Here is a 22,157-nt window from a genome sequence, read left to right on the forward strand (position 1 = left end):
CTAGAGGCCCAGCTCTAAATCCTGTGAAAGCAGGGGCCACATCTGTACCTTTGCAGCCCCATGTCCTAATATGTTACCTGGCGTCATGTAGACGCTCAGTAAGTATCTGTGAAATTAATGATGAAATGAATGAAGTCACTGTCCCTAGAAAAATGAAACGAAACATGTTTGATATTTCTATGGCTGAACCTTGGTCTTAATCTGTCACTCTTTTTTTTAAAATGGTGGGGGCTCACAAGTCTTACCAGCTATGCCACAGGGTCTGAAGTCTGTATTCTTTCCCAGCGGTGAGGTTTCTCGCTTTCTTCTTTTTCAGCAGTTGGGCCCTTTGCATGTCAGGGAGCATGATGCTGCTCCAGGTGAGTAACCAGCTGGCACTGGAGGAGGCCTGACTCATCAGATGACCCGCCCTGAGGTAGAGGGTCAGAACTGCTCCCGCTGCAGTCCCTCGCTCAACGGCAAGAACTGGCCCAAACTGGCTTTAGTAAAAACCCAAGAACAGTTCTTGCTTTAGGTGTGGCTGGAAGCAGAGGCTCACAGCATGTCACCAGAACCTGCTTTCTTCCTGGTGGGGTCTTTTCCATGTTACCTCCTTTCTCAAATAGGCTCTTCTTGATAATAGTGACAGCTTTATCAGCTTCTGGTACCTTCTCAGATTTAAGCCTAGTGGGAAAGAGACTCAGAATTCTCACTGTGTTTCATTGCATCTGATTGGGTGATGTACCCACCCATGAACCAATCAATTTCTGTGGCCATGAGACTGTGACGGTTTCATTGGCCGGATCTGAGTCCCATCTATGTAGATACAGGTGGTATGAACATACAGAACCTCAGAGACTGAGAGTGGAGAAGGGTGGCTTCCTAAAGAAAATCTGTGGCTGATGACAGAAGGGGAATGAGTCTTGGGGAGGAAACAAGCAAACCTATCCATCTTTTTGGGACAGTGTTCACTGACAGCATCCAATGATGGGAGTTCACGGGGGAGAACTGAAGAAACTTAAAAGGAGGCAGGAAGGCCTGAGAAGCCGTGGGGTGTTGAAAGCCAGTTTGGTCTTTCCCATGAGGGATGAGGCAGCGTCTGTGCTAACTTCTCTTTCCTGTATCAAAACCAGACCTGCGATTTAGGCGATCAGTTCAAGAAGATAATCCAAAGGTCTGAAAATTCTTGTGGAATCCAGACACCAACCAAATGAGGAAAGAAGACAAAGATGGAACGACTTCTTCCACGACACCTGGGCCTTCAGGAGCTTCCCAGAAGGGGAATTCAAGCTGTCAGCCAGCAGTGGAAGCTGACTACAATATAAATACTAAAGCGAAGTTGGGCATTCCTTGCTGGTTTTTCACTCCTGAATTGCTCAATTTTTCAAGACAAACTGGAATGTTCCAGTAAAGACTGTGGTACTGTTTGAACTAGTTCAAAAACCTGGGAAGAGAGAACCTGAGAATGATGTAGTTTATCTTTAAGAGATATGCATACGAATTTTTGGTCCTTAGGAGTCTCTCCTCCCAGACAGAGCTCCCAGACCTGGCAAAGGTTTGGAAACTGGTACTAAGTCAAGTGGTCCAGCTTGAATAAAAATGGGATTCTCAGTCAGGGATGTGAAGCCTCTGAAGTTTGGGACCTGCATTTGTTTGCGACTTAACTAAAAACATCCCCGTGTTACCCAAAGGTGAAATACAACTAGAAGCCTCGTCTAAAATGTATTCCTTAGTGAGTACCTGAGTCTTTGGGATTAGACTGGGGCAGGGGTGTGGACTGGGACTCTGCCCCTGTGGGGTTTTATACATGATCCTCAGAGTCTTATGTTGAACCAGACGTGAAGCCAGTGGTGATACGTGGAATACAGTTATATGTATGTGTCTGTGTCTGTGTGAGTACATACGCATAAACATACGTACATGTAAAAAACATTTGTGTGTGTGTGCAGATTTGCCAAGTGATTCACAAGGCATGTGACTGTGCTTAAAACTGAGGGTCCAGCAGTTACCAACTTACTTGTGGGGAGAAATCTCCTCTTCAGTAATCACTATCATGAAATCTAATTGGAACTGAATTTCGAAAACATTTCAGATGAATTTGAAACACAAGCATCCAGTCGGTGCTCAGTCATTGATTCGCTTCTTCATTCACTTATTTATTCATTAATTCATCCGTCACTGAATTAAGTTCTCTTGGTATCATCTTTGCTAGTGTTGCCAGCAGTCCTCCGTTCTTCATTCATTCATTCAACAAACATGTGCCAAGTGGTGGTGAGCAAGTCAAGACACAGTCTCTGCCCTCATGTGCTTACTGTCTAGAAAATCAAGTTAATAATTACAAAACAACTCTAACACACGCTGTGAAGGAGAAGCTCCCAGGGGACTATGGGAGACTTAACTCGTCTGTGGAACTGATGTTCAAAGCGACTTTCCCTGCTCTCTGTTATCCTAATGCTGTGTGTGCTACTTTGGCTCCTACATTGAAATGTGGGCTCCCTCTGAAAGCACCGTTTTTGGTTGGATTAGGACGCACCCTAATGGCTTCATATTAACTTAGTCACGTGTTTAAAGGACTTGCCTCCAAATCCCGTTACATTCCGACGTACTGGGGGTTAGGACTTCAGCGTGTGGATTTTGGGTCAACACAATTCAGCTCGTCATTGGGATCAACTCACCTCCAGTCGCGTCAGGGCCTCTCATCAGGCAGCGGCGTCCTCAATGCTGGCTGCACCCGGGATGGCACAGAGAGGTTCGAACCACCAGGCCCATATCCCGCTCTAGACCGACTAAATCAGGCATCCGAACTTTGCCCTTAAAGCTCCCCAGATGGTTTCAGTGAGAACTACTGAGCTAGGATCTCGAGTTGTTCTTTTTGAACGTGCTTGACCATAAAAGCCACTTGAGGCGCTTATTAAATGGGGAGCTCAGAATACTGCGCCAAAATCTTCCGGGGACATTCCCCATCCTTTCCTCCAGCCCTTATTTTAATTAGCTCAGAATGATAAAAGTAACACCTGCTTCCCGACAGTCACCTAAAGCTGGGTAACCCCTGCAGTTTTAGTATTGAAAAAGGGTAGCCTCTCCTGCGTTTTTACAGGACCTGACCCTTCACGTGGATGTTTGTTGATGCTGCTAAGTCCTGAATCTTCATCTCACTCTGGGTCTGTATCCAGTTTCTTCAAGGATACTTGGTATCCCACAACTCATTCTGTCATTTATTGAGTGTCTACTATGTGACAGGCACTGTAATGAGCGCGGGGAACGCTTCTCATGAGTGAGCCCTTGCTGTGGGTCAGACAGGATGCTAAGCCCAGGTTTAGAGTGTGAACTTTGGAATTATATAACCTGGGCCTGAATCCTTATCCTAGTACTGTTGTGTGACTTTAGGCAAGTTACTTAATTTCCCTGTGCTTTGGTTTTCTTCACTGTAAAAGGGATTATAATGGTACCCACCTCGTAGTGTTGTAGTGGAGTAGACACACAGAAAGCATTTGAAACAGTGTCTAGACTTGCAGACATAGTAAACAATCGTATGGTTACTGGGGAAAGGGGGTGGGAAGGAATAAATTTGGGAGTTTGACATTTACAAATGTTAGCCACTGTATACAAAAATGGATTTTAAAAAAAGTTTCTTCTGTATAGCACAAGAAACTGTTCGGTATCTTGTAATAACCTCTAATGAAAAAGAATATGAAAATGAGTATGTGGAATATATGTATATATATGCATGACTGGGACACTGTGCTGTACACCAGAAATTGTCACATTATAACTGACTGTACTTCAATTTTTAAAAATAGCAAAAAGAAAGGAAATGAAAGTGTCTAGTTCGTGGTAGGCAGTCAATAAATGTTATTAACAAGCATTCTACACACCCTCTTTCCTTTAATCACAACTACCTCCTGGTGTGGTACTAATGCTCCCTCTATTTTAAGATGAATTAGGGCGCTAGCTATATGACCTGTCCAAGGTCATACAGGTAATCAGGAAATTAGATTTAACTTTCTCTGATGCCAAATCCTGTTGTCAGCCCCTTTACTAAGCCTTCAAAGTAAGCGCTTAATAGTACTGAACACTTTCTTTCCTGATCTGAATTCTCTATTCTTCAAGGCCCATGACCACCTTAGCATAGGATTTAAGTCCCTAATTGGGTCTGGCTGAGTAAAGTGCAATATGGGTTTGGGATAAAGGTCTGGAGACGAGAACTCCTGGCTCTCAAAGTCTTCGCAGCACAGGAGGGATGCTGTGGACGCTGAGCTGTGCCCACAGGAACTCCTTCCCTGTCAGTTGCTGTGTGGCCTCTGAGGACCAGAGGGGGAATTCAGTCCACGGATGTTTCCTTTGGTTACTTTCTCTTCCTCTGTCACTCGTCATAATATGCCATGCAAGTATATGCAGTTTAGATACCCATTTATTGAATCTTTGTCCTGCTGTTCATTTTAAAATTCAAGAAAATTTCTTTGTAAACATCCCAAGCCCGTTATCATCTTCCTGCCAACACTAACTGTAGCAAAACTCAGTCTGCTTCGCATCATCTCGCAGTGTGCGCTGGTGGCCTGGCTGCTGCGTGGGTGAGGCTGGTGCCCGTCAGGGCTCAGGAGGGAAGTCATGACTAAGCTGCGGGCCTGGGATCAAGGCTGCAGATGGGGCTGAAAGGCGGGTGTGGGCAGGGGGGTGGGGGGTGGGGGTGAGAAAGCTAGAGGAGAGACAGCTTTGCAACTTTTTAAAGACTCAACTTCAATTTAAGTATTGTTACTTAAGTTTACAGAAAGGCCCCTGCAAGCTCAGGTGGGAAAGAGCAGAGCTGGGAATAAGGGCGCTGCATTATATAGGCAGACAGGGCGAGTGGTTCTCTGAACTCAGACTGAGCCAGATTGGAATCCCAACTACACCAAGGAACTCGAGACCTTGGGTAAGTTACTTTTACTCTGTAGTACTTTGGTTTCCTTCTCAGTAAAAAGGGATTAATACCTCTGTCAGATTTCTGTGAGGGCTGATTACAATAATGCATGCTAAACCACTCAACTTCCTGGCCAAAGGTAAACAAGAAGTCTGAGTCACCATGGGATCAGGCGCTGTGTCACTTCTGTGAAGACCCTTCCCTCCTACGGTTTCAGTTTTCTCTTTTGTAAAAAGAGGTCCATGTCCTGGACGTCTCTTCCAGTCTATGATCATGTTGTAGAGCAGCCTGAAAAGGTGCAACTCTGACCCCTAGTGGTCTGTAGCTCTTGCTTCAAGATACTATAACCCCTCAGACTAGTATCAAGACTTCACTACCATTTTCTTGGCTTCACACCTTACCAGGGACCCGGTCACTGGATTGCAGACAGCAGCTCCTCTAAATTCTTTATGTCTTAGGATATGATGCTCGGTACACAGTTTTCCCTTAGTGCTCCTTTTAATGATTTTATTAGTATGGTCACAAGTTTGATGTCTACAGTACGTTGATAACATAGCCAAATACAAATATCTAAATAAGTAAATTACATAAGTGTGTCAAGTTTTAAAATGTCAACTCGGAGTGATCATGCATTTCCCATGCATTTGCATCTGCACCCCAAAACTGCACAACTCAATCTGTGCTTATATCCTCGCTGGGTCTCAGTGTGTGCCTCAGCTAGGTTGGGACGGGAGCTGTTGTGCCTTTTTGCAGACCCAGACTTTCAAGAGCATCAGTGTTGAACTCAAGCATTCCATGGAGCACGGTGGCAACAATGGGTTTTGCTTTGATTCAGGTAAAAACCCAGTTACCGACTATTGCTTGTGTGAGCCACCTGGTCCCCCCAAGGGCTTGGGCTGGCACAAAGAGTATTTCGATATTCCTGTGTGAGGTCAGCAGGCAGTTTCCATAGCCATGTTTCCTCCCTGGGGGGAAAGTCTAGAACTGAGATGCACAGTCTTCCAACATGCTGTCGGTGATATAACCAGAACGAAGATGAGATTCGTAGTAACTTTTTTCATCAAAAGTATTAACTGTCCAAGCGATAACGTGAATGCCTTTAGCTGACCACTTCTTCAAGTAGTCCCTGGAGAAAGAGGGAAAACCAACCCTGTTAGGATAATGCCAATTGCCCCAGGAATCTATGATGGTCACTAAGTATGGTATTCAGTGACGACTAATAGTGCCCAGAAAGAGCCTCTTAACTGGCCGCTCTACTGCAACCAGAGGAGTGTTCGAAAACCCAGCATGAGAGCCTCCTCTGAGTCATTACAGCTTAAAACACTTCTGCGCCTCACCCAAGACTGCCCTCCAACCCCGGCCAAAACACAAGAAGCCCTGTTGAAGGCCGTACCTGGCCTAGTCCCTGTCTCTTTGGCCTCATCTTATGCCACACTTCCCCCTTCTTTTCTGTGCTGAATTCTTTTCTGTGCGTGTACTGATTTGCTTGCAAGTCCTTGAAAGAACCAGGATCCTTCCTTTCCTGCCACAACACTTTCGCGTGTGTTTCCCCCTCTGATTTGGATCATCACCCCTGCCCGCCTCAATTCCTACTCTCCCCTCGGATCTTGGCTTAATTGTTACTTCCTTGGGGATGTTTTCCCCGACTCCTCTGACTGGGACAGATTATACAGTGCATGTGCATCGTTCTCTCTTAAGACAGCATTTATCTTAGCTGTAATTTTACATTTGTTGGACTTTGATTAGCATCTGTCTCTCCCACTTGACTATAAACTCCATGAAGGCAGACCATGGCTTTGTTTCTTTGCCACAGCATTTTCAGCTTCTTGATACAGTACCTTGCAATGTTGCAGGAATACACCAAATATTTACTGAACTGAATGCATGCTTGCCTGATATAGTATGAAACTTACTATAATTGGCTGAAATACGCAGCTATAAAGCTGAAAAGTTAAAGACTCAGAGACCGCCAGCAGGTTAGGGAATGGAAAGCTGCGAGAGATGAGGTAGGCACCCACGAGATGTCCTCCCTGTGGCTCTGCCCTGGGTCCGATGTCAGCTTTCAAAAGGGGACAATCATAAGGAAATACAATCTTTCTCATCATAATCTGGCATGTTTATTTTTTCTTTAACATGCACTAAAAATCAAGGATTCTGATCAACTTGTTTTGGAAACGGTGAAATATGCCTGAACTCTTCCCACATAAGAAACTAGTGGCATTCCAACTTAATAAAGGTACCGGGGGGCTTTGTGGGTGGGACCAGTCCAGGTTGTCCACTGTTAATCCTTCCTTTCCAAGAAGAACATTCAGGAAATATGTTAGGAGAAGATAAAAAAAAAAATCTTCCAACTTACGGGGATACAAAATCCTTCTGTATGAGGAAAGCTGAAACTCCACACAGGTACCACAAGATATTATGCATGCTCCAATCAAGCAGAATGTCCATTACCACAAACACGGACTGTTTCCAGGAAGTGTCAAAGCGTGGTTTCCCATCTCCTGTATGGCTAAGGCTCCAAGGTCTGTGAATTAAAGCTGTTACTACATCCTGATCTATTTGCCTCATCTGAAAAGGAATTTTGGAAAATAAAGCAATTATCGTATCTTAAGTTTGAATACCTCTCATTTGTTCTTTAGCCAGTGTGCTCATTTTTGATGAAGTGGTCATAGACGGTACCTTGCCCCCCGTGTCTACTAAGGACTCCAGCACAGATCCTTTGCGACTTCCCTCACAATTCTAAAAGAACTGCAACCCTATCTTTAAGATGAAAACATTATCAGGGTCAAATTTTAATACTGTCACAAGGGTAACTTTCAGTTGGAAATTGATTTAAATTACAGCCAGAGATAAATATTAAGAATGCAATGAGGATGGAACCATGATCATTTCAAGATGGGCTGGTTAGCTTTTGATCCTTTCTTGAGAAAATGGCTGAAAATGAGTTGTGGAAGTAGGGTGAGAAGAGAGAGGTAAGAAGTAGCGGCAGGGGATGAGGACAGAGCAATAGAGAGTGGGGGGGTGTGGATGGAATTCTTTGTCTGTGCTCTTTGCTCCTCTGCAGAATGTATCACACACTTTAAAGGCCTCTGGTCAGGTTAAGTTTGGGAAACTCTGATCCAAATATCTGAAAGCCCCATGACACTATTCACCTCAACGACAGTTTATATCCCGCTAGGCTCCACCCTCACTGTAAAATTTTAAATGTATGCTCTGTTGGTCACTGTTGAAGGACCAACTCATTATTTTGGAACCTGTAAATAAAGGGAAAGATGAAGTGTTTTATTTGCCTAGTGGGTAACTAAATAGTAGACGAGAGTTCCTTTTTATAGAAGTATTCTAGCTAATACGTGAAGAAGAAATGATAGAATTAAAATACTGACACTGTGCAACCGCTGGTAAATTGCAGAGCTGGCATCAGTAACAGCTGCTGATGACAATGACGAGTCAGCGTTCTGTGCCTCCTGATGGGAAACAGCCCTCGCCTATGAAATTATCTGGCCAAGAATAACTGAACCTAATCTGATCAAGCCTTTAGTTCTCACTACCAATTTACAGGAAATATACAGAAGGGAAGAATGTGTAAAACTGTATCACGGCATCATTAGCAAAATGCAGACTTGGGTATATAAACCCTACAAAACAACCTGGTTTCTTCAGTAAGTGCACCATAAGGGAGGAAAAAAAACTTGCAGGTTTTAAGATTTAAAATGACAATGTGAAACCCTTATTTGGTCCTGATTCAAATGAATAATTTGTAAAAAAACAAACAAAAAATATATTTCTGAGACAAATGATAATTTATACACTGGATGTCTGATCATCTTAAGGACTTCTTGTTAATGGTGTTAGACAGGATAATTAAATTGTGGTTATGTTTACAAAAAAGGAATCACTTTTGAAAGATACTTAATGTAGTTTTTACAGATAAAATGATATGATGTCTGGAGTTTGCTTCAAAACAACCCTGGGGAGAAAAACTGGGAGTACGGGTGAAGCCAGCTGGATTATGGCTAAAGCAGGGCTCACTGTCCTACTATCTACTTTTATGCATATTTTAAATTCTCCACATTAACAGTCATTTTTTCCAAAAAGGTATATTCTGCTGTCACTTAGTGAGACATAGAGCTATATAATTCTTTCTGAGAACGTTTATCAAAGGAACTTGAATGAGCCTATAAACACGATGAAAGAAGGAGCTAAAAAGGAATCATGGTATTTTTAAAATGGGGTGCAAGTACCTTACCCTTCCTGAATTTTTGTTAATTTAGAAGAGGAGTCTCTTAATTGACTCAGTTCAGTTTAACAAGCACCTACCCTTATGCTTACTTAGCCCATTGCTGTTATCACCACCAACTAACATAATATTATACAGAGCAAAAATTCTGAATTTTACCTTATAGATAACTTCTGGCAAGAAAGAGCAGACCATACTATTATTGTATAGTTGAGGAAACTCCATATATATTTTCTTTAGAGCATCAGTAGCCTGTAAAACAGAAATATTCATATATTTAAAATCTATTAAAATGTAGCCTCAGCCAATAACTATCATATATTAAGCACAACTCTATTAAATCAGAAGTTTCCTAATGCATGGGGGTGTTGAAAGGAGTACTGGCAGGTTCCACTATCCATTAGGATGCATTTTAATCTCACATCAGCAGATAAGGAAGATGCTGGGGGAAGAAGCTGGGGTACTGCTGCTTCACTATTTTGTTGAGAGGCTCACCTCCTTTGTCATACTTTGGAAAATGACTACAGGCCAGTGGAGGCTGGGAGCCAAATTTAAAAATCTTTCCCTTACACCCTAGTTTAGGCCCTAGGAAAAGTCCTTTTTACCCACAACTCTGTCACCCTCTGCCTTTCCTAGCTGGAGCAGGAAACAACCAGGCGGGAACTAGAATGGGTAGATTTTCTCAGTCCGGGTGACAGAGAGGAAATGTCATCCATCACCAACATGGAGGCAGAAGCAATGGGGCAAGGGGGGAACCGGGAAGAGCCAGAAGTCTCCCGACTCTTCCCAAGATGAGCGGAAGTTTCTTTTTGTAGTAGTTCAGCTACTAAATGCAGAAGAAATGACAGAATTAAAACACTGACATTCTGTAACCTCTAGTGAATTAACAGATTTGGCCACAGAGCAACGGTGGCATCAAACAACAGAGGTGACTAGACCCTGGGTGGAATGTAATGTCGCTACATCCTAATTCTTGAAATACCACTAATTTTTGGAAAGTCACACATTACCTATAATCAAATAAAAGCAACAAAATGCATTCCAAAAAGAGAAAAAAGAACACAGAAAGCATTCACGTCACGCTTCCCTTCACTAACGGGACGGAGCGTGAGCTGCAGAGCTGGTCCTTTTCTTGTGAACCAACACACGCACCATGTGCGATGCTTCATCTGCACTCTTGATCTAATTCTCACAACAGCCTTAGCTGGTTGTTTCTTTCATTGTTCCCATGTTGCCCACAAGGAAACTGAAGCCTATCAAGGTTAAGGTTACACTGTAGTAAGTGACAGAGATTAATCACAGTCTGCTGGACTCCAAAGCCTGTGATCTTGGCTCCTGGGCTCTACTGTCTCCAATTTCCTGCCAACACCTGTTCCTTTACACTCCCATTTTGGTGAATGAGATCACTATGTTCTGCACAGTGTTACCCACGCAATCTGTAAGCACCCAACCAGAACACTCAAATAGCTAGATTACCAAAAAAAATTCTTCTCCCCTCCTCACTTCACCCTATTCTAAGAAAATAAGCATGAATTCAGGTCAGCACACCAGGGGTGAAATGCAGGACCTAGCAGGGTTCCCAAACATGGGCCGTATCATCAACAAAACCTAAAGTGCTTCTAAAAAATGCATGTCCCTTGACCCCACGACCCTAGACATTTTTAGGATTTAATCTCTGGATAGCATGGCCCAGGAATCCCAATTTTTAAAATGTATTCCTGGTAATTCTGATGCAGACCAGCTGGAAATCCTAGACATATAAAACTATCATTTTATTAGAATACTGAATTAGCCAGAGCATCACTCTCCTCTTTCTTCAAATATGGGACTTTTTGTACTTAAGTTAGAAGCTTATATTTCAGGTTTTAACAAATGGTCTCAATAATATCCTGCGATTAATTTTAAAAAATTGACGTCAGAATTCTCAATCAGTAGATGGTCATGACTGATTATAGTTATTGCTGGGGGAAAATACCCAAGTTGTTCAAATGCAGAATAACGTATTTGTACTTGAAAAGCTGGTTATAAAAGAACAAATATAACCTGAACCATATTTTCCCATTGATTTCTAGTGCAGTAATACATTTTATGAGTAAAAGTATATGTTCCAAAATTTCAGCAAGATTTTCATTAGGAATGTCATACAGTTTAATTTACTATAATTTCTTTGGGTATGTAACTACTCGATTCATAGAATAAGAAAAGTATGCATAAGGGATAGAAACCATACAGAAAGGATAAATCTACGTTAAAGATAAATATCCTATTAGCTATCAGAAGCTTTAAATATAGGAGTTCTCTTTAAATTCAGTCCACAGTTGTCTGTTTAGACTCTTATCAGCCAGATGCAGCTGATCTTGTGTCCAACTCCTGAAGTCTCTTTTATGAGGTTACTTGAGTGTTCTGTTCAAGATGTGCTTCTTTACTGTTTATTTAGTATCTTTTGTAAATGCTTTATGCAAATAAGAGAAAGCTGACTCTTCTATTTTGTGCTGGTTATAGAATACTGGGAGTTGCTAAAAGCTTCCACTGAAGGTTAAAAGGTTCCACAATTTACTGTTTCCCTGAGGATGTGGACTTTTGCATTGTAAACTTCCATTAAACAAATATAATTTGTAAAAATAACTCATGAAGAAAAATACATAATAAAATATACAGTTAACTTCAGAACTGACTAGCCATTAAGTAAGATGTCTTCTAAAAAGTGCAGTCTATCGTATAAACTGTACCATATTTGCATGGCCCTTGACATCAAAGAACACTGTGAGGTTATGGTTTAGGCTCTCTGCAACGGCTTCTCTCAGGGTAGGGATTTTTTCATCAGGGAAATCATTCCTACAAGAGACGGAAAAGGAACAGGACATTGTAGGAAAAAGGGAAAGATAAAAGTTTAGTAAAACAGACGTTTGACAAATGTCTCCCAACCAAAGGAAGAGTGTTTTCCCCAACTTGCTTCAACCATAACCAAAGTCCAGGGGCAATTTACTATGTGTACTTGAACCAAATTACAGGTATTCTTGGCCAACGAATAGCAACAACAAAAATCATTTAATTTTTAGGCAATCACTAGATTTATAATATAATTAGTAACTCTACTCACTAAAGGGCAGAGTATAGTATGGCATCTTCGGAGAACTCAGAGACTTAATTTTTTAAGATTGTAAGATTGTAATCTTACGCAGTTGAAATTTCTAGGAATACACACATATGTTAATTGCATTGTTGTGACTGCTGTGCATTTATTTAAGTGCAACTCTTTAAAATAAATAATGTTCTAATACATAAGTTTCTTTAAAAAAAAAAGGAAAGTTAAGTGCCTGATACATAAGAAATCAGCTTTTCTCACAGAATGAAATTTCACTCTACATGACTTAACTTACGCTAATTCAACTATATTATTTCAACCGTACGATCTTGGTTTGAAAAAAGATAAAATTCAAACAGTACAGGGAATTCTGCCAGTCATTCTATTCAAAGCCTATTCCCTGGGAGCAAGAGATCAGAGACATGAACTTGCTGTTCCTTTGGCCAGTTTAGTTTCCAAACTCCTCTCTCAGAATAAGCATTAACCACATTGAGGGTAATTGTAGAGAAAATACCTATTGTTTCCTATAACATGGTCCCTAAACACCAGCCAATTATTTGGTATTCAAGCAAAGAAAATGCAATTTGTTTCAGTTATAGAACAAAGACTAGTGGGATTAAGGGCATTAAGATGGTATATTGACTCTGATATCATGCCTTCTAAAAGGATTCTAAGGGTGATGCAGACCCTAAGCATTTTTTGCTTTAAGTGCTGAAACTTTGAACTAGACATCTTATTAGCTGCAATGTCACTGTAATATTAAAAGCAGCCTTTCCCTTGCTTACAGCAGAGCAATGAAATATCTGTAACAGTAGAGAGAAATTCTAGCAGCCTGAACTCAGAACTTTCAAGTGTTATCAATATTCTTTCTAAAGTACAATTTCCTTTGGCTGATTTTTAATTTCTTTCAGTTCCTGGCAAAATAAAGTCTGAAGTATCTTACAGGGAGGACTACAACTAAATCACGGGGTCAAATATTCAATACTCTAAGAGTACTAACCACTGTCCAGAGAACTGATATGACATGAATAACATATTTTTCAGTATTACAAAGAAGACAAGAGGAAAGGGACTTAAATAACCACATTCAAAGTATATCGCCCACTATACCAATTCCAAGGTGTCTATAGCTGTTACTGGTGGGAAGGGTGTGGGTTCTGTGGTCATACACCTTTGAGAAATCTTAACGTAAGAACTGATTGATATGAACTGTTTATTCCCAAAGGGTTCATCTAGAGTGCAGGGTTCAATCTTATTTCATTATAGAACCTTTTTGTTGTGGAACATCTTATAGGACTAGCTCTGATATACATATATACACATATATACATGCAAGTTACTATGTCAGTACAATAATTGTCATGTTAGAGTATTGTCTTGAGAATAATTCTGAGGCCAAATCTGGCTTCAGTGGGAAAAGATGGAAAACATCCATGCCTATTTCTGTTGTCCCTCACACCTGCTCATTCCTTGGCAAACCTGTATACAGTTTAAAACAAAGCCCAACAAAACAACTTTCCTGGAGCAGGAGATGTAATTAGGAGGTGCCAGCGTCCTTCTGTGATCTCCAACACAAGCTGAAAGACATGTTTGGGTGACAGTATACCACTCACCTTAATCTGTGATTTGCTGCAGGATTAAGCTTCCTAATTTGTTCAAATGTCAAATCACACAATCGGCCAGTGCCATCAGTCGTCCTATCGACTGTGTTGTCGTGCATTAAGACAGGAACCCCGTCAGAAGTAAACTCAATGTCCAGCTCCACACCTGTTGCTCCATTCTTAGCTGCCTTAACAAAAACACCAACAATATTAATGTCAAGTGGCCACAGAATGTCATTTTGCAATCTAAACACTTAAGATGACCAACAGACAGTTTCTCTTACTGATTACATTCGCTTCCTGTACCAAATTGCAAGCCAACCTGTTTCTCTTTTCATAGATATTTTTGCCCATTTTTTAAATTGAACTATAGTCAGTTTACAATGTTGTGTTAATTTCTGGTGTATGGCATAATGTCTCAGTCATACATACATATATTCCTTTTCATATTCTTTTTCATTATAGGTTACTACAAGATGTTGAATACAGTAGAAACTTGTTTATCTTTCTCATAGATGTTAACCTTACTTCAAAGTCAACACTCACAGATGCCTCAAACTTTAATTTCCTCACTCTTCCCACCGTTACAGTGGCAGATGGGGAGACTTCTGGAACTTGAGTTTTCTTTGGTTGCTTTAACCAAAGAAAGTGGGCCATTAATGGTTTACAATTACAAATATTTTGACAAGTTCCACTGTTTACCCGCACTGTGTTTGGTACAGTATGTCTGATGACTCCCCTGCAGTCGCTGATTAGATGAATACTGCACAACTTTGGCATAAGCATGATGAGTTTGCTTGTTTGACTCCATCCTCTAGAGTGGAAACACCACGCCTGCTTCTAGGAGACAGACGCTACATTTTGTTTATGCGAGCAGCACTGGCTGTTGGCTAACAAGTTGGCAAGCTCAGTAAGGCGCGCTAGAATTTATCTAAAAGAGAACACGATTGTAAAGTTTTGTGGGCCATGCTCCCCCTAGACACACTATCCAGGGTTTGCTTCCTTGGCTTCTTTGTCACAACGAAGACATGAAATGCTCATTATGATCAAGACTTTAAAGTTGAACAATTTTTTAAAATTATGTAAACAGAGATAGCACTATACAGCAAAAAAAGATTTAACAGAGTTAACATTTTGCCATATTTGCTTCAATCTCTTGCTGCCCTCCAACATAATAATAGCTATTATTTGCTGAGCCTTTTCTATTTGTCAGGCACGATTCTAGGTGCTTTAAATGTATTAACTGATTTGATCCTCACAACCCTTTGGAAGGTACTATTAATAGTCTCATTTTTAGATGAGGAAACAGAGATTAAGAAACATGCTCTGAGTTACACAGATGTGGGTGTGGCAGAGGCTGCACCCTTAACCATATGACTTTGCTGTCACACTACAGTTATAGCTAAAATTCTCCTCCCTTTCTTTCCAGAGGCGACTGCCAAGTTGATGTATATTATTTTCATATCATTCCCTTATAGGTGTTTATATATTTACTACACACTGAAGTATCCAAAAACAACATATAGCACTGTACTGGTGCACAGTAAGCATTCAATAAATAATAGCCATTGTTACTTTGTTCTTTTTAACATGTTTTTAATTGTAATATAGTCAAATTTATTAATCATGTCCTTTATATGTGAAGATTTGTACATCTTATTTAAATCCTTTCCTCCCCTCATTTATAAAGATAAGCAACTATATTTTCTTCTAGGCTTTAAAGTTTGATTTTTTACATATATGACCAAGACTTCCCCCTCTAAAAATTCCAATTCCATCACTAACTGGCTGTATTATCTAGTTACATACCTTACTCTAGCCTCAGTTTCATCATTTTTAAGATGATACTTCTCTAATGATCTTAAGAGTTGTGAAGATTTAGAAATAATGCATGTAAATCTTGGTGCCTGGCTCAGTGCTGGCACTAAGTATAAGCTATTATGAGTAGAAAATCATTTACACCTCAGCGAAAGAGTCATTATGATAATGCTTACATTTATACTGGTTAAAAGGTCCATCTTTTTATAAGATTAAAAGGTTCATCTGTTCTAAGTTAAAGATAATAATCCACTGGCAAATCCACATGGGTTAAATCTTTTATAACATAAAACAAGGTCACATTTCCAGTAATCACAGCACAATTCTCTCACTGTAACACAAATGTTAACCTTATTCTTTGATGCTAGTAATTAGGTTCAATTACACTTTCATTCATTAGGGCCACTTTTATTTGGCTACAACACAAAAAATAACAATGGTGGTACGCTGTATTTTAGCAAGAATTCTAGAATTAACGAGTTCATTTATTTGTCTTTTCTGTGGAGTTTATTAAGACCCAAAAGTTCTATAAAACAATCACCATATTAGAGTTTCTTGGACCAGATCTTCTAATGACTGCATTCAACTTTCTTTACCAATACTTTTGTTATCCCACTTACGCAGGCAAAAAGCTAAACCCTCCCAATTCTAATTCACATATTAGTATATACTTCGTCATATTCATTTTTCATTTATTTCAAGAAATTTCTTATTATAGTATTTTTTCTTCTAAACATACAAATTTCACATAAACTAGTCTACAGACTAATTTAATTAAAATTTTATTTACTTAAGATGCTTGCTTGAGACTACACTGGCAATTTAGAAATAGAACAGTACAGTGTATTACGGTAATAGAAATCAGATCAATGACTGCCTTGGGGCAGAGGCAGAAGTAGAGGTTCACTCCAAAAAGAACACAACTTTCTGGGGTGATGGAAATGGATTGAGGCGGTGGTTACTCAGGTGTATATATTTATCAAAACTCATCATATTGTATACTGAAAATACATCTTTTATTATATGTAAGTTTTACTTTGATAACATTGTCTGCTTTAATAAATTCATTATGTTTTTTGAGGTCCTGTTCATATATTATAAAATTCATCCTTTTAAAGTATCCAATTCAATGTTTCTTTTGTATATTTGCAGTTGTGCAACCGTCACCACAATTAGGTTTTGAACACCTTCACCACCCCAAAAAGCAGCCCCGTACCCATTAGCAGCCAGTCCCCATCTCTCTCTTCAACTCTCCCAGTCCCTGGCAACTACTAACCTACTTCTTTCTCTATGGATTTGCCTATTCTAGACATTTTATTTAGTAGAACTATACAATACACAGTCTTCTGTGGCTACCTTCTTTCACTCAGCATGATGTTTGCAAGGTTCACTCATGTTATAACATGTATGGGGACTTCATCCCTTTTTCTTGCTGAATAATATTTCATGGTGTGGATGCATCTTATTTGATTTCTCCTTTCATCACTGGTGGACATTTCTGTTGTTCCCACTTTTTGGCTATTATGGAAAATGTTATGAGCATTCCTATGCAAGTTTTTGCATGAAGCCTGTTTCCAATTTTTTGGAATATACACCTAGGAGTGGAATTGCTGGACCAGATGATACTTCCATGTTTAACCTTTGGAGGAATAGCAAGGCTAGTTTCTCACCAGCAGTGCATGAAGGTTCCAATTTCTCCACATCCTGGCCAATTCTTGTTTTTGTTTGTCTTTTGACTACAGCTATCCTGGGGGTATGGAGTCGTATGTCACTGTGGTTTTGATTTGCATTTCTCAGATGGCTGATCGTGTTGAGGGTCTTTTCTAATGGGCTTATTGGCTATTTGTACATCACAATTTTCCCAACAAATATTTATCGAGTGCTTACTATGTGTCAGGCACTGTTCTAAGCAGTGAGGAGAGAGTGGTGAGCAAAGGAGAAAAGGAACATGGATCTTACATTTTAGTGGGGAGAAACAGATTATAAACACGTTACATGTATACGATGACAGTGATAAATATTGGAAAAAGAAAATAGAGGGTACTGTGAAGGTGAAGGCAGGTGGGAGTCACTAGACACGACGGCCAGTGAAGGCCTCTTTAAGAATATGACATGTGAGCTGAGACTTCAGTGATAAAAGGGGGTCAACCATACAAAGACCCCAGGGAAGAGTTTTCCAAGCAGAAGAAATGGCAAATATAACACAAAGGCTACAAGGTAGGAAGGAGTCACAACGTACTGACTGCCTACCCAGATCTATTCCCTTTCTTCTCCTCTGCTGGTAGAGACTTGTTCTTGCCCCAGTGCTCAGCTCTCTCTGAATTATTCCCAGTCCCCTCCATGTGTGTATGTGCACACAAACGCGTGTGTGTGTGAGAGAGAAGGGGAGAGGGAGAGAGAGCGCGCCCAAGAGAGACTGAATGACTTTTGGGAAAGACTTATGGAAGAGGGAATGGAGTCTTTTCTGGAGTTTGGATGCTGATGTGTAAGAAGGTGATGCCTGGGGCTGCAGTGGCCACCTGGCCACTACAAAGAGGGCAAGTAAATACGCTGCAGGTGGCAGAGTGGATGGATCAGCAGAATCAGAGTTTTCCACAATCACAAACTGAACAGCTGAATAAACCATCCCAGAAGTCACCTCTCCCACACACACCTCTTGTTACGTGATTATAGTCCCTCTGTTGTCTGAAATATTTGAAGTTAGATCCTCTATTACATGAAGCCAAAAGCATAATAACAAACACACAAGGTGGTTTAAAAAGAGAGAGTCGGGACTTTGAGAAAGGCACAAAATAGAAAGGTGTTTTGACTTTACCCAACTATAACAGAAAAACCACTGATGGGTTTTAAGTATGGACAGGATATAATCTGAATGATAGTGTTAAAGCTGCACTCTGTCCCCCTCTGTGGAAATTAGACTGTGGGTTTAATTTCATGCTTCTGTCACTGTTTATAACCGTGTATCTGTTTTTGGAATACATTCATTTCATCTCTCTCAAGTTTTTCCTTCTCTATTTTATAATCTACCAGAAATCCTACCACTATCAGAATGTTTTCTCTGGTCTTTTAACATACTAAAATGTTTAAGAATATAAATTATGAACTGCAAACAAGCAAAGGGAGGAAGAACAGGACAAAAAGTAAACTTTGAAGAAAATCAAGTACATCTTTCTTTTGAAGTCAAGAGGGAGGATGTGACCTTGTCTTCTGCAGTCTGTACTAGCTGTGTTCAGTACCTAAATTCTGTCGTGGCTAAAAAGCCCATTGATAATGACCTGATATTGGAACAAGCTAAATTACATCTCTTGAAAAACGGGAATCAGCTTGGCACAATGTTGTTTATAATAATTACGCATATTTAAGACATACTCAACCTAAACACACATGACAGGAATGGAGTTTAGCAATACTTTCCTTGCAACACAACAGGATATGACACACTATACATGTATGTGTATTTCACATACATAGTTCCTCATTTAATATGATTTATATTCAGACATGTTCCTGGCCAAACCACAACATCCATTGGTAAATACTTACGAATATCTTCTGTGCTCAGTTAACACTGAATTATCCTTTAAGGCAACTTACATAAAGGTAAACTGAAATGCAAGCCAGTAACAATTATGTGCTTCTTCCCTAAAGTAATTATCATTTCTTTTCATGACAATTCTATCCCGTGTAGCTATGTTACTTCATCCGATCTGAGTTTAAGTTTGGAATGTAAAATACATTCTTTAGTACCTTTAGACTTATTTTTAAGTAGAACACAAGAAGAGCTGCTCTGTCTCCCTTCTGTCAAAAAGAACTAAGGGGGAAGAAGCATAAAAGATACAACTTGGTTTTATAAACACAGAGTCAGGTGCCCTTCACCAAATTAAAGGCTGCCTTTCTGACCCTGTTCCTTCTTAAGACTTAAATTTTTTACTTTACACTGAGATGATTTTAAAGAACCAAGGCATCCTTAGATTCTTGGCCTAAAGAGCTTACCCTGTGGAGGTCTTACTATGGGCCAAATACTTTATGTGGACAACTTCATGGAATCACAACTGATTAGGTGGATACCAATATTATTCCCATTTTACAGATGAGGAAATTAAGGTCAGAGCTGGGACTAAAGTGAGGAGAGGTACCCTAGGGTGTCTCACTTGCTACACCCTACTCATGACTCTGACTGGGATACTGAGTGCTTAAGTAACTTGCTCATTACACAATACTGTCTGTCCTCGGCTGGACAAAGAAAGGACAGTCAGTCCAAGTTTTATATCCCGGAACATATTCTAATATACAATAAAGAGCACTGGGGCTTGAAATTAGAAGGCTGAATTTTAGAAGGAGCTGTGTGTGTTTAAGCCAGTTTTCCTACCCACTCAATGTTAAAGTGCCCGAGAGAAATGCGAGGGTCAGATATACTTCCACAGAAGTGCACAGACAACTGATAAGCTCTCTTACTATGCAAGCTGTCAATATTATGAAATCAGGAGACTGCCAAGAGAGCCCTGTGAAAAGGAGTGGCAGAAATTATCAGGAGTCCCACTGCCAGCGTGTCTGATCATGGGTAAAGGTGATGAGGAGATGACTCTGATAATTTGAAGGAGAAGCAAAAACAGCTCCTGTGAAGGTGATCCATTTAGAATATGTAAGCTAACCACTGACCAGGGCTCTATTTAACCTGGTCACATTTCCTACTTTATTCACACACAAGCCTTTGTTCTGTTCCTTGAAGTGAGGCCACACGCTGCTTATTCTGTTACGGGAAGATTCTAACACCATTCTCACCTCAGGACCTTTGCACCTGCTGTTCTCTTTTCCCAGAGCACTCTGCCCCCAGATCCTGGCTGGTTCCGCATAATCACCACTGCAGTTCAAAGGTCACTTCTTCCGAAAGGATTTCTGTCTAAAATAGCATAACTCCTCCCTCCAGTCATTCCTTATTCCAGTACCCTATTTCTTCATCGCACTTACCGCTCCCTTACAATAACTCATTTATGTGTTTGTTTCAGGCCTGTGTCCCCTACTCCAATGCAAGCTCTATGAAAAGCAGGAGCCCTTTCTGTCTTGTTCATGACTGCCCTCAGTGCCGGGTACACAGCAAATACGTAGGTATCTGCAGTGTTCTATAAATACTTGAAGTCGGGAGATTTTCCACAATGCTGAGGGACTGCGGGCCCCTTGAATGTATTCCATTTGGACAAATGCGGAACTAGGAAGGCTATCATGAGAGCGATGGGGAGCCTTCGGACGAACAGGCAGAAGTCCAAGCTCCCAGGAGGGGCGGAGGGGCGCGAGGCGTGCGGGACTCACCTGCCGAATGGCCGCCAGTGTGTTCTCGGGCGCGTCGTGGCAGCCGCCGCGGTGGGCGATGGCGGAAACGCGGCCCCGGGGCTTGAGCACCTGCAGGGCCCTGCGGGAGGCCACGGGCTCAAAGCTGAAGAGGCGCAGCAGGACGTAGAGGCTGCCGGTGAAGAGGCAGGCATTGAAGGGGCTGCGCGTCACCAGCAGCAGCAGCAGTAGCAGGAAGGAGAAAGGGCCCAGGAGGCCCCCCTGTTCCTCCCAAAGCCACATGCCGGCGCCCGCACCGGCACGGACAGGAGTCCCGGACCCGCCGGGCTCCCCGGATAGGAGATCGAGAAGCTAGGACGAGACCCCAAAGCGCTGGCCGAAGCTGGCACCCTTTGAGTGGACCAGCGCCGCACAATGGCGGCGGCGGCCACTTCCGGAGAAGGAGACGGAGGTCCAGCCAATCAGCGCGGGGGATCGCTGAGCGCCTGGCTGCCTTGGAAACGGAGGCTGGCTCAGGCTCCAGGCTGGCTCAGGCTCCCCGCGGCGTTCCAAAGAGACTTTGGGTTATTGAGGGTTTGCACTTCTACCAGGGCTTTCAGACTATTCAAGGGGAAGGATATGAGAGCAGTCCCATGGTGAAAGGACTGGAAAGGACTCCATTTGCCCTTGAGGAAACTGCCCAGGGAACCTTAAAGGAGCAGGAAGCTTATTCAGTTGAAGATGTGCAAACATCAGTCCAGATAATCAGGACAACAGCAAGTGAACCTGACGGACTGGGTACCTGCTCTCATGGGGCTTACACTCTCTTGGGGGGAAATAATAGTTAGGGGGTGCAGTTAACATTTATAGAGCACAGGGAGGAGGGTAGAGCTCAGTGATAGAGTGAGTGCCTAGGATGCACAGGGTCCTGGGTTCAATCCCCAGTACCGCAGTTTAAATAAATAAACTTGATTACCTCTTTCCTCCCTCCCACCAAAAAACCATATTCCAGGCTCCGTGCATATGTTATCTCGTTTTTTCTCACAACAACCTCAGTGGATAGATATTACTTAGGACATTAAATTCAGTCGACTTAAAAGGATTTTTCAGATTCTGAGGGGAATGAAAGAGCATAGCAAAGGAGGCACTGTCCACTGAAATAAAATCACACAACGTGAGAGTTGTGGGTTAAGTTTTATTTAGGGCAAAATGAGGACAAAAGCCTAGGAGGTAGCATCTCAGATAGCTCTGAGGAACTGCTCGGAAGAGCTA

The 22,157-nt window shown here is 41.4% G+C and overlaps 2 protein-coding genes across 7 annotated transcripts in view; one reads left to right on the forward strand and one right to left on the reverse strand.

The window, feature by feature from the left end:
- The window catches only part of TMC5 (transmembrane channel like 5), a 36,119-nt gene extending 34,515 nt beyond the window's left edge, over positions 1-1,604 (forward strand). For 4 of the 5 annotated variants that reach the window (XM_072942684.1, XM_072942686.1, XM_072942685.1 and 1 more), the window contains 2 exons: positions 317-359; positions 1,113-1,604. In XM_072942684.1, the coding sequence (XP_072798785.1) occupies positions 317-359; positions 1,113-1,159 (90 nt within the window). In that variant the 3' untranslated portion in view covers positions 1,160-1,604. The remainder of the gene's footprint in view (positions 1-316; positions 360-1,112) is intronic. The other variant, XM_072942688.1, reaches the window with a different exon arrangement.
- A 3,754-nt stretch (positions 1,605-5,358) lies between these two features.
- On the reverse strand, positions 5,359-21,334 carry GDE1 (glycerophosphodiester phosphodiesterase 1). Of its 2 annotated transcripts, none has more exons than XM_006212099.4 (6): positions 20,928-21,334; positions 13,815-13,990; positions 11,846-11,951; positions 9,276-9,368; positions 7,236-7,447; positions 5,359-6,005 (listed from the first exon to the last, which is right to left on the reverse strand). In XM_006212099.4, exons 1-6 carry the CDS (start codon positions 21,186-21,188, stop codon positions 5,858-5,860), a joined length of 996 nt encoding a protein of 331 aa, XP_006212161.1. In that variant the 5' UTR covers positions 21,189-21,334; the 3' UTR covers positions 5,359-5,857. The 2 variants fall into 2 exon arrangements, with proteins under 2 accessions (XP_006212161.1, XP_031543415.1); XM_031687555.2 differs by having other exon boundaries at positions 13,815-13,986; positions 20,928-21,065.
- Positions 21,335-22,157: the final 823 nt, after the last annotated feature.

This window comes from Vicugna pacos, chromosome 18 (genome assembly GCF_048564905.1).
Source record: "Vicugna pacos chromosome 18, VicPac4, whole genome shotgun sequence".
Taxonomy (NCBI): domain Eukaryota; kingdom Metazoa; phylum Chordata; class Mammalia; order Artiodactyla; family Camelidae; genus Vicugna; species Vicugna pacos.